The 13,219-nt window shown below is 38.4% G+C and overlaps 2 protein-coding genes across 3 annotated transcripts in view; one reads left to right on the top strand and one right to left on the bottom strand.

Moving 5' to 3' along the window:
- The first annotated feature begins 388 nt into the window (after positions 1-388).
- mmd2a (monocyte to macrophage differentiation-associated 2a) lies at positions 389-12,121 on the top strand. Its single transcript, XM_077540195.1, has 7 exons — positions 389-736; positions 6,183-6,264; positions 8,494-8,654; positions 9,478-9,552; positions 9,653-9,754; positions 9,847-9,916; positions 10,971-12,121. The coding sequence occupies exons 1-7, from the start codon at positions 636-638 to the stop codon at positions 11,169-11,171; spliced, it is 792 nt and encodes a 263-aa protein (XP_077396321.1). The 5' UTR covers positions 389-635; the 3' UTR covers positions 11,172-12,121.
- ap5z1 (adaptor related protein complex 5 subunit zeta 1) overlaps positions 12,025-13,219 on the bottom strand; it is a 16,479-nt gene continuing 15,284 nt past the window's right edge. For both annotated transcript variants that reach the window (XM_077540172.1, XM_077540181.1), the window contains 2 exons: positions 12,887-13,101; positions 12,025-12,805 (listed from right to left, as the gene is read on the bottom strand). In XM_077540172.1, coding sequence (XP_077396298.1) covers positions 12,502-12,805; positions 12,887-13,101 — 519 coding nt within the window. In that variant the 3' untranslated portion in view covers positions 12,025-12,501. The remainder of the gene's footprint in view (positions 12,806-12,886; positions 13,102-13,219) is intronic.

Here is a 13,219-nt window from a genome sequence, read left to right as displayed (position 1 = left end):
TCATACATATATATATATATATATATATATATATATATATATATATATATATATATATATATATATATATATATATATATATATATATATATATATATATATATATATATATATATATATATATATATATATAATCATAACAGTGCATTATGATGCTGCCAGTTTGCATCTCGCTGATCGGTTTGTGTTAGACTGAAGGTGGTTCCTCAGCACTGTATTTGCAGTCCATTGGTCAGTGTTTCCTCTACAAATATTTACAGCTAAAATACAGTACAGGCATGAGGGAGGAGATTTTGTGTGGGGAGGAGTGAAGTGGTGGTTGGCTGCTGTGTTATCAACGGCCAGGAGAGGGGGGGGGGGGGGGGGGGGGATTATTACATGTCCAGTCCAGCGGAACATCCTGCAAGAGCACATCCGAGAGTCTGCACAGAACTCCGCGCATACCCACAAGACCACCACCCAAGCTTGCTGAAAAGGAATGCAACCCGTGTCCATTCTCACGCTGCATACTGAAAAGTTGCTCTGAAGTGTTGTAGCCGCCGCTAGCTCTGCCGTTGTTGTCCGACAGCATAGTGGGACTGGCCGCGGATCGAACCTACAGGTTGTTGTGTTGGGCCGGCTGGACTTATGTGTTTATGTTTGAGCGCACGGAGGTGGGCCATCCGGAATGGGGAATCCGTAGACCGAGACTCGCAAACGTGCAGAAGATGGACATGAAGGGGACGACGTTTGGACGGTATGGAATCAGTATCTTTTTTTTTCTAAAGAATTATTACGGAACAATTGTAATGCAACCATGCAAGCGCACTGGCGCGCACTGTCCGAGCATTATAGATTCATTGTGCTTTTGCTAGTGTGCGTTCAGATTTACCTAACTTTTTTTTCCTTGGCAGTGCAATTTCTCTGCTTTTAAGTTGCAGTTACATTGTATTGTAATACACGGTATTACTTTTATTTAAAATAAATAAATAAATAGAAACCTACTGATTGAACTCTTAACTACAGAATTTAGTACAAATTAATATTTCGGACAGTTATTGGGTGCTTGTTTCGATAATTTGGCACATCAAACAAACTTACAACAAAATAACAAAGTAATTTCCCTTAATTTTTGTTTTGTGTTATGAATCTGATGTTAATTATATTTATTTATTTACTCGTCTACTTCTTGTTATTAATTTATTGATGTAAAAATTATTTACTTGCATACAAAAAAAAATTACTTGTACACTCACTTAAAATGTTTGCTTTGTTCTTGTTTTTATTATGTTACTGCACGGCCAATTTCTGTTTCATGTTTCAAGCATTTTGTTTACAGCAATGCTTGTTTTAAAGTGCTTATAAAAACAATAATAATAATTTTAAACCATTCTCCACTATTAATGTCAAGTCAGTGACAGTACAATTCAATTGTGGGGAGAGGGGGAAAAAGATCTTTGAAAGAGGGGAAGTAAATTGATACACCTGAGATCATGTAGTGTGCACACTCTTACTGTCTAACTGAGGACGGGGTTGTGTTCAGAATTAACCAATCACATTTGAACTCAGGTTAAATGGGAGTCAACCTACACCTGCCACCATTTGAAGTGCTTCCAATTAAACCCAAATAAAGTTTTGCTGTCCTAGTAAGAGGTTGATGGCAACATTGACATATTTTATGGCAAATTCTGGCGGTTTAGTACATGTGAAAACAATCTCCCATCTTCTTTACAAGTCTTGTCGATGGGATAAGTTGACATACCTTACAGGTAGAAAAAAAAAAGGACAGAACAGGACAGGAATATCGTCATATTAAATCTAATAAACATAAACCAGGCACATGCGCTATCTTGGGGCCGTGTGCACACGCATGGGAGATGGCGAGACTGGAATCGTGAGAATCTGAGTTTGAGTCCCAGTGGAAATGAACTTGAGCATTACTGGAAAAACAAATCACTCTCAACACACACACACACACACACATGCACACACAGCTGAAATGTAACCGATCCTATTAATGTATGGAATGTGCTGAAATGAGCTATCATAGCTAAACACTTACTTTTTATGAGAAGTACACACGTGCACATACACATGCATGAACATAATCACACAAACAGCCTGTTCAGTGTGTGTGCGTACGCAAGGGAAGAGAATACACAACAGAGAAGAGAATACTTGTAGTTGCACTGATGACGACAACAATGTCTCTTCTGATCAGTCTTCCCCTCCCTTCAGTCCAAGTACACAAACACACTCACACGCACAATTCCGTCACAAGCAATTAGAGGACATGGCAGGGCAACACTCAGGTCCATTGATAGCCTCACAACACCGTCCACAAAAACACAGCTGAGCGAAGCTTACTGAGCTTCCTGGGAAGTTAAAAGGTCCTACGCCAGTTTTCTATAGCTAGGCGGTTCCAAGTTATCGGACACATGTTAACTCTTTTACTGCCACGTTATGAAAACAAAAAACAAAACAAAAAAACACAGTGCCAGCTGATTTCGAGCATTTTAACTCGTCTTTCAAGGCAAACAGAATATTTTGTTCGTGTACTACATATGCAAGGTGGGTAAATGAAAGATTGTATTCCATTCTTTCATTAGAAAAAAAAAGTATGTTTCTACCTTATTTTGTTCCCTTAGTAATCACCATTTGAAAATAGGTACATTTTCTCCACGACAGTGACTTTGACACCATTTTTCTTTTGTTCAGTGACGCTCTGTGAATTTTAGGTTTAATGTGACGAAGGCTTCGATCATTCACGTCAACCTTGAAAACGTTGGATTTCATAATTGTAATTCCATACACCGGTAGCCCATTGAAAAGAGATATAATGGTGACATCTGCTGGCTATAGTTAGTGGGTCTTTTTGATTCCACAACCCATTGGGCAGGCAGCGCTGCACTTAGACGTTGCACTGCCCACTGATTTAAAAAAAAATAAAAATAAAAAAAATAAAAAATAAAAAATACCTTGTTGACATCAGTTAATGTTTATGGCGGCATACATCGTGATTTTACTAATCGTGATTAAACTTTTTTGCCGGTTAAAGAGTTCATATTTGCTTTCAAAAAAACAACAACAAAAAGACAAATTGACAGGAAGCGCTGGAAGGTCTTGCACTCACTTGCACATTTTTTTTTATCCTTTCAGCCCTGTGCGTTGTACAGGTGTTATACAAGAGAGGTTACACAAGAGGGGTTTTGTGTTTCAAACTAGACGCATTCTGTAGAATAAAACATTACAACAAACAGATGTACTGTAGGTGCGCTGGGGGCAAGACGCATGATCGTGCGCATGGAAGTGCTCTCAGTGTGTAATTAAATAACACAGCTGACCCACACAGACGCACCTGTGGCCCTGGGTAAAGCTTGCTATATGAACGTGTGTGTGTGCGTGCTAATCTTGCAGCATTATATGGTTTTGTAACATCTCCAGATGTGTTTCTTCTTCCCACGATTTATATGTTGCAGTAAATTGCTCACACAATTGCAAGGCAAGACTTTAGCAGTGTTAAACAATGATGCGTTGGTCAATGAACGGTCATTTTTATGCAGATATTTAATTAGATCTTTTCCTGGCACTGCACTGAAGAAATGATGCATGACACTGGGAAATCCCTATACTTTTATTTAAAAAAATAAAAATGAATAAATAAATTAGGTTGAAATTTTAGAAAACTTTATATCCATATTATATATATATATATATATATATATATATATATATATATATATATACACGTTAAAAGAAACGTTACGTAGTAGGTCTGCACGATATTGGAAAAACATGCGATATGCGATATACTTGCTGAACATTGCGATATTGATATTATTGCGATATTTAACATGTACCTAAAGAAATTACATTTTTATTACCTAATGAAAGAAAAACATTTTTCATGTGGCAAAATAAGCAACCTTAATTTAATCTTAGTTAATTAAGTGTAATTATGTCTTGATAATTTGGCGATGCACATTTTAGTTAGCATCTGACTGGTCAAATTCATATAAAAAGCATAAAATTCCATATTAAACTTATTGCATGCCTTTGCGATATGCATATTGCAAGGGCCAATATCGCGATATCAATATTTTTTCGATATATTGTGCAGCCCTATTACGTAGCTTACAACTGTTAAAACGTGTACACAAATGAAAGTTAAGTGGAGAATATACCACTCAAATGAACATCTTCACGACACTTTATGGAGTCAACGTTTCAAAAATGGCACAAAACATTTCAAAAGTCATGTTCTTTCATAAGTCAGGTTTCTGAAAGGGTTTTTACTTTTTCCCCAGTGTTCTCAATCCAGCACTGGAGGTGTGTGGGGTGTGAGACAGAACGGCCGATAATCGTTACAAGATCATCACAGTTTTTTTTCCATGAGGTGCCACGTTGAATTTTCAGTGACCAGTATGAGAGAGTGTGAGATCTGTAATATCCAAGTAATATCACGCCTGATCCCTATTCACACCTGAGACCGGGAGAGAAAATGACTCCATTTGGAAATTTTCACTTAGGGGTGTACTCACTTTTGTTGCCAGGGGCTTAGATATTAATGCCTCTATTTTGAGTTATTTTGAAGGAATAATAAATATACACTGTTTTAAGAGATATACATGGAGTCAATGTGTTATGAAGTGTTGTCCCATGAAAAGATATACTGTCATTAAATATCTGCAGAAACGTCTGGGGTGTACTCACTTTTGTGAGATATTGTATCTTCAACATGAAAATCTTGGTGGGATTTTGTATAAATGGGATTTATGACATCACAAATGATCAGGAGGTCGATTTAATAATATTGATTTAAAATTTTTCTTTGTAGTGTGGTTACCTTTGTAATTTCGCAAACTCCTCAAGCTACTTACTGACACGTTAACATGCTTAACTGAAACATGTTAAACCTATGAAATTACTTTTGATATTTTTAAATATTGTAATATTGTTACTAAATGATCGGCATAAACAGTAAAAAAAAAAAAAAAAAAAAAATACAATGTAAAATAACGTATCCCATTAAACTGATAAAACTTTTAGCTTTTGACATCATGTCAGGAGTTGTCCAAGTCCTGTTTGCGTATGAAAGACAGTGACATCACTGGTGACCATGGCAACACAGTTTCCCAAGTAACGATGGGGCACGTTCAAATTCCGGCATCGTGATGTGGATTAGCGGCATTTAAATCCTGCAAGAATGAGCCCAACATTCACACATGGTTATCCACACACAGGTTATACAATAACCAAGTAAGACGATGACCAAGGTTAATTTAGTTACCTAAAACTAGCGAAAAGACTAAATCTAAAATAAAAAAACAAACAAACAATTTAGTTAACGAAAGAAAATAAAAATGAAAATGGTTTTTAAAAACCAAAACCTTAATACAACTACATTTTATGTTTACAAAACTAACTCAAACTAATTATAATTATAGCAAAAATGTCCTTTGTTTTAGTCATTGGTAATTAATTTAATGCATGAGCCTTTGGGGATGATTTGAAATGTGATTTTAAGTAGATTTATTTTGATATTAACTGGAATAACGGTTGAAAGTGTGTCACACATATGAGACGTCATCTAGCAGCAGCCAATAGAAAAGCACCTTCAGATGACGTCACTCCCATGGTGGTTTTTTATTTATTTTTTTAATATTGAGCACAAGTAATACACATACTAATGCTGAAACTAACTAAAACTAAGCATTTATTAAATAACTAAAATAAATAAAAACTAACAGAACCACTCTGAAAACAAATTAAAACTAACTGAATTTAAAAAACAAAACCCAAAACGAAACTAGACTAAGTGCAATTTTTGGTGAAATTGCGTGGGAATGCTGAAAGCTGAATGTCAATATGTAGCTAATTGCTAAGATGAATGCTTATGAAGTAAATTGAAAGATAAATTATGTGAAAATTACAAAGTTTTAATTGAAGTTGAAAAATGAAATAACTGAGCAGTATCATCCATCCATCCATCCATCCATTTTCTGAACCGCTTGCTCCTCACAAGGATCGTGAGGATGGGGGGGAATGAGGAGAATAAAAATCCGAATAACATGTTATTATTATTGTGTTATTTTAACACAATAAAAAGTAACTAAAATGAAAAATTCCCAAACTATAATAACCCTGAAGCTGACTGATGATGCCATCGTCAATAAACAAACACCTTCCCTTTCTGTTGTCAGGTTCATGAATTGCAGGGCGCCAGCCAATAAGCGATACCAGCCGACTGATTATGAACATGCCGCTAACTGTGCCACACACGGGGTGAGTCACGCAAAAACACATGAAATTATGGAATGATTCAGCATATAGTTGCAAATCAGTGTGTTTTATTAAGTGCAAGACAACAATATTTGCGCTGAGTGCTGCCAGTTGAGTGAAAATCCTGAAAAAGATGCAGAGGATTGAGGCGGAACAGTCAGGATTTGGGGCTCTCAGCTCGGGACAGTGGGCTGTAATCCGCAATTCAGCCTGTAGCGTTCCCTAATCTGCTGTAATCCCCGAATGTTTTCGGCCTCGGAGGGAGAACGAGTGAATGGAAGATGGAAAAGAGAAAGTGCGGTCATGCTGATGGTTAAGCCTGACACGACAAATGAAAAGCGAGCGGTGGTATCGCGAGCAACAACATGCATGTTGGCCTGGTGTAAAGCATGGAATCACTCAGCGGAGGCGGCAGCTGTGCAAGGAGAGGGGCAGGAATGCTAACAATGTCAGGAAAGCGTTTCAAAGAAGACCGAGTGGCAGACGCAGAAATGTTCTCATGCACAGTGAAAACAAAAACAGAGCCAACGACAACAAGAAAGGAAAAGTTTTCAAGGTTTTGGTTTTATTTTATGAGCCGGATTATGTCATGTAGCGTTACTTTATATAGTAAAACAAAATCACTTAGGTCATCACTCAAGTTAAAGACCTCACACAGTTTGAAATGCTTCATGTGATTCCCTGGTAATATTTATAATGCTATTTTTGGAATTTAGAGCTTTGTATTTCTGCCAGCATTCTGTCAATGGGCACGGTGCCATCAAGTCAGTTTGCCAGAAAAACAGTCTAGTGGGGGAGGCTGGGATGGCGTTTTTTTCCAGTGGACCTATGGGGCAGTTAAGTTTAAGCCTTGTGAATTCTGCCTAACAACCATTGGAAGAGGACATTGAAAAAATAATAGTATATTAACTCATTAACTCGCAGCCATTTTCACTGAAGCAACACCCTTCGCTCCCGGCTGTTTTACTGGAATATTGGATTCTATTGCTATAAAAAAAAAACACGGAACCTACCAAAAGAAAGATTACAGTCTCTTCTTTCATCAGGAAAGACATGTATATTTGTATCTCTTTTTATTTTTGCATCAATTATAGCTAAATTTCAGCATTATTCACAAACCTTTTGAAAATACTGGGAAAAAGAGCTTGATGCAACATGGCCCTGGTTGATCTCTTATACTCTGCTGCCACCTGCTGGCCGTTTTTGTAATAAGTACCATTGCTTTAAGCGACCTTTTCATGTCAGACGCTGTATCAAAGCCTTTTGTATGCTCTAGCATAAAAAACCAAAACAAAACAACAACAATAAAAAACGTATACATACGTTTTTGGGAGTGAAGGACAAAGTATTGAAAAACGTATTTATACGTTTTTGGGTTTGAATGAGTTAAATAGGGATGTAACGATATGTCCAAACATCATGATACAATATTATCTTGATATAAAAGTCATTGATACGATAATTATCACGATATTGTGGGGAGGTTGGCGATACAAAAAAAGGTCACAATATAGTAAAAAAAAAAAGCTCATACTAAAAAAAAAAACATAATATAGTGATCTTGTACATAACAGCAATGCATATAAACAACCTACAGTCTCTAATAACACTTAATATTGTGGCACTTGCTAATGCACGCACACATTTAGTTTCTCCACATATTGACGCACTTCACAAGCATATTACATTACCCTTAATCTGACCAATAGCGTGGATTTTAAACATAGATGGGCCACAACATGCCTTGTGAAAATTAAACTGCACTAAAAAACTAGCCAACAGAGGGTACTAGAACTGCACAAATGGAAAGCAACATGACTTTCTTTTTTTTTTTTTTTTTTTAAACAGATGTGCCGCTTTTAATATCGTGACATGACGATATATTGTGGCAGCTTTAATATCACAATATCACGATATTGCCGTTATCGTACATCCCTAATATTAAATCACAATCACAACATTGGAAAAAAAATTGCAATTACAGTCGATTATACCGATTTTCGGAAGAGGATTAGGGCGAGTGAAGAGAAAAAAAAAAGACGATGGCAGGATTCTGACTTTAAAGTGAGAATTGTGACTTTATTCTCAGAATTTTGACTTTCTGACTTTCCACATTCTTATCTCAGAATTCTGTCAAGCCATTTTTTTCCCCTGTCCACTGGCCCTAATCCTCTTCCGTACCGATCTACTAGTGCTCCCTTTCTTGTAAAAACAGCACTGATGTATTTACAGTTCTGGATCCTACCGAGCCTGCTGGGTGGTTCCGTGCTGTACTTCCTGTCAGGGGACCAATGGCATCGTGTTGCCGCCTGGCTTTACGGCAGCGGACTCACTGGCCTCTTTGTCACCTCAACGCTCTTCCACACTGCTGCCTGGAAAATCAGCCACCTCAGGTGTGTGTGTGTGAGTGAGTGAGAGGATTCACATGTGGCATCAGATGCCAGATGTGAATATTTATGCTTGCAGTCACACACAGTTTGTTCATTATATTCTTAATTATGACATAGCCAGAAGGATTACGTTAAACAACAGATGTGACCTGGTTATGAAGTTACTGCACATTACATTCATAAAATACATCATAGCAGAAACATTATGAGGAATGGCAGTACCTTAAAAAGAAGTGCCAATGCTGAGAGATGCTGAAACAAATGAAGAAGTTTGGCATGTGGACCAGTGATGGTGAAGAGGAAATATGTAACCACAGAACCAGAAATGGAACTTAAATGTGGCCTAAGAAATAATATGTCTGCTTAGGAGAATCGGAACAGTACAATAAATATCAGTTCTAAGGTTGTACTGTATTCTGGAACACTTCCACTAAAAATTAAAATGATGACAATACTCCATAAGGGAGATTTGACCGTGCTTTAATCCAGCGTTTGATACAATTTATTAAATCTTTTCTTTTCTTTCGGTGATTACGAAGGATTGAGGGGATTATTTGTGTGAATACAGTGAGACAAGGAGTCATCTCAGCGCTATTGTGCGTCAAACGTTATTTACTGTTCTTACTTTTCCGCTTGCTTTCATCTTACGTAACAGCATCAACGCTTCGCAAGGGATTTACAAGTCAGACAAAGAACAAAATGTGCAGCTCATTATTGGTGTGTGTGAAGATATTCTTTTAATTGTACTTAAATAATGTTTCTAGATGTTTGTTTTCTTTTGAAAAAAAAAATACATATATTTTTTACCTTTCTTATCCTGTTGCAGGAAAGTGGAGCAACTTTTCCACATGTGTGACCGAATGGCCATCTACTTCTTTATAGCGGCCTCCTACTCTCCCTGGTAGGTCAGTTGATGAGACAAATAACACCATGATGCGATGTGACGGGTGACCGAGGTCACGGCGGAAGCGCTGTGACGTTTGCGTGACGTGTGCGGACAGGTTGATGCTGAGGGAGTTGGGCCCGTGGGCGTGCCACATGCGCTGGCTGATCTGGGTCATGGCTTGTTTCGGGTCCATCTATGTCTTCTTCTTCCACGAGAGGTAACATCATCGCACGTTTGTCTCACACAGTAAAACAGAATCAAAGGCGCTGAATAACCGAGGAATTGTCCTTTGGCGGTTTCTACTGGCAGGTACAAGCTGGTGGAGTTGCTGGGGTATGTGGCCATGGGAGCTGTTCCTGCTCTGGTCATTCTGTCTATGGTCAGTATTGTATTGAGGGAAACATTCGGGATGTAACGATATCCAAACATCACGATATGATACCACGATCTGAAGGTCACAATCCGATAATTGTCACGATATTGTGGCGAGGTTGGCGATACAAAAAAAGTCACAATATTGTAAAAAATTAGCTCATACTAAAAAAACCCAAAAAATATTGTGCTTTTGTACATTACAGCAATGCATTAAAACAACCTAGAATCTAATAACACTTAATATCGAGGCATGTACTTGCTAATGCACGCACACATTGAGTTCCTCCACATGTTGACTCGGTTCATCTGACCATTAGAGTGGATTTTAAACATATAAGAGCCAAAACATCCCTTGTGAAAATTAAACTGCACTAAAAAACTAGCCAACAGAGGGTGCTCAAACTGCACAAATGGAAATCAACCTGACTTCTTTAACAGATGTTCTGCTTTTCGTGACATGACAATGACGATATATTGTGGCAGTTTTAATATTACCGTTATCGTTACATCCCTATAAAACATGCTGTATAGGGGCCCTCAAGGACAGAATTTGGTGACCCCTGGTATAGTGACTTTCGGCATACCCTGCCTGTATTTCATTCTGAATATTTATAGTTAAATAAATATTAATTAAATGAATGAATTCTTTTGTGATGGACTGATCCAAAAAATGAAGGAAATCAGGTCCAATCTCGATCCCAGACGTTTGGTCGGTGGACTCCTAGACAAAACGGATTCAGCTTTCACTGCAAAACAATCTGCACCATTTTTTTTGTGTGCTTTCAGCTACGGGCACGCTCTTCCATTACTTCATTGTTTTCATTGTTTAATATGAGTGTGAACCCACCTTACATGTTCAGCACACGTTTGGAGCATTTCTTTTCAAAGATTTAGGATTGGTGAAGGACTTTTTTTTTTTTTTTAGGATCCAGGTAATTGAAACTGTCATTTGGAAATTGTTTGATGAAGAAACATAATGCAAACTTTTTCTAATATTCAGTCGAGTTTTCAAATTCAGCAATGCTTATTATCATACTCTGTCACTAATACATCATCAGGTGGACCACGCAGGTGTGTGTGAACTTGCCGTGGGAGGGTTCTTCTACGTAGTGGGCGTGGTCTTCTTCAAGAGCGACGGTTTTGTCCCGTTCGCCCACGCTATTTGGCATCTTTTCGTGGCAGCCGGAGCAGGAATTCACTACTACGCCATCTGGAGGTACCTCTACTTGCCTCGCCCCCTGCTGGAGACGTCCAGGTGACGCTGAGCAGGAGTTACTGGCTGCGAACACCAGCTGAGTGGTGGAAACTAAAGTGGTCTTAAATAAATAGCTTATCAGCTACTTGATAGGTCAGAGATGATAAACCTGACTGCTCTCAATGATGATAAAGCACAGTGAGTTTAACATGAATCACTATTTCTCTAATCATTTTTGGAATGACCAATCATATTGAGAAATAAAATAATTTTGTTTCATTACCTCATACAGCATCTATTTGCAAAGATGTTCAGACGGCCATTATTTGGCTAAATAAGGACACTCTAGCACATTTTTGCAACAAGAGGGAGACAGAACAAATTCTCCCGCGTTTTATCTGAATTGACCTGTAATAAGCCCAATTGTGTAGAAAATGTCTTCTGTTACACTGCTCGCATCCACGTCATTTTAAGGCAGAAAATAATGTATATTTCGTTCTCTTGTAGTGTCATATCATTTCTACTAACAATGTGCCAAAATGAAACTATTTCAGTTTTTTGTTCATTTTGAAGAGCTGAATATTATAAATTGCCATTGACTGGTGAGTCAAGCCCACAAGCTGCACACGCTTTACTGCTAAGTATTCAGTTTCTCATTTCAGTTCAAATTTCTGGATAAGCATGTTCATTTGAAGTTGTGAGTCTTAAAATTATCCACTGAGTCATAAAATATTGATGACATTGAGTTGATATGACTTGATGAAGACTGCAATCTGGTGTTCTCGATATATATTTTACTATATTTTTGTCAAAGCTGTAAGCACTTTATACTAGTCAATGTCTGTATTTTCAGTACTCTTCAAAATGTTGTTATACAAACATTTGACTTATTTTCTAACTGGTCAACAGGCTCTGGAGACTTAGGAAATGTCTTTTTAATGTATGTACAAATCATGATCTATTTTGTAAATTTTCATTTCTGATGTCGCAATAAAGAAGAGATAATATATTACACTGAATGTCATTTGTGATTGGTTTGTCATCATGGCTCTCCATAAATTAAATGATATATTTACAAAACATTCACAAATCAACCATGTTGCATAATTACAATTTGTATCCTGAGGTGGAAGATTGGAGCATTTGTTTAGCACAACAGTCAAAGATCCTGGGTTTGAATCTTGGCTGGGTGGGTGGGTACTTTCTGTGTGCAGTTTGCATGTTCTGTTCATACTTGCATACCTCCCACATTCCAAAACATCCATGTTTGGTTCATTAAACACTTTAAATTGTCTAAAAGTGTGAATGAATGTGCCCTGCGACCTCTCACCCAAAGTCAGCTGGGAAAGGCTCCTTGAACTGGATGGACGTTGATTGTTGTTGTTGGGTTTTTTTTACGTGCTTGCGTAGGGTGCCGGCGAAGTCGGTGTGTGTTGAGCATGTGACGTGCGCGCCTGCGTGAGTCTGGTGAGCGCTCGCAGCTGGAGTGTCATGGCCACATTGGTGTCTTGGTGCCACTGGGGTGTGGTGACGTGCGCTGGTGGGTTCAGGACACTCTGAGCCACACCGGGCATCTTCAGAAGGGCGCACAACTCCTGCCCCAGGGTTACTATGGAAACCAGGTCCTCTTCATCATCGCACCAGGAAACGGACCCTCCTCTGGATACGTTTCTCAGCTTGGAGAGGAACAGCGACACCCTATGACGGACACAATCAACATATGTTGTAAACATGTATTTTACAATGGAATCAAAATGTATAGAGGTCACCGATGCTTACCTGGGTATCAGGTCATGTGATCGTGACGCCATCTTAGCGAGGGCTCTCATTAGAGTGGTGATGACGCGAGGGGCGGGGCAGCCAGCCCCAGAGGGTGGGGCAGATGATGTGATTTCAAACAGCACTGCCTCCAAAGTTTCAAAACAGGAAGTGATGAGCCTCACGGAGCAGCGAGAGTCATATGACACCGAAAGGTACTCCCCGAGCAAGAAAACCTGAAGACAGATCATGCAAGATGTTTATTTTGTTTTGGAACTAAAATGCTTTCCATTGACAAAAGTATTGGGACAACTAGCAGACAGTGAAAACAGAAACATATCGCAGTTGGTGCTT

The sequence above is a fragment of the Festucalex cinctus genome, chromosome 1 (genome assembly GCF_051991245.1).
Source record: "Festucalex cinctus isolate MCC-2025b chromosome 1, RoL_Fcin_1.0, whole genome shotgun sequence".
NCBI classification, from domain to species: Eukaryota; Metazoa; Chordata; class Actinopteri; order Syngnathiformes; family Syngnathidae; genus Festucalex; species Festucalex cinctus.
Note: the sequence above shows the minus strand (reverse complement) of the source record. Positions and strands in the feature narration are given on the sequence as shown.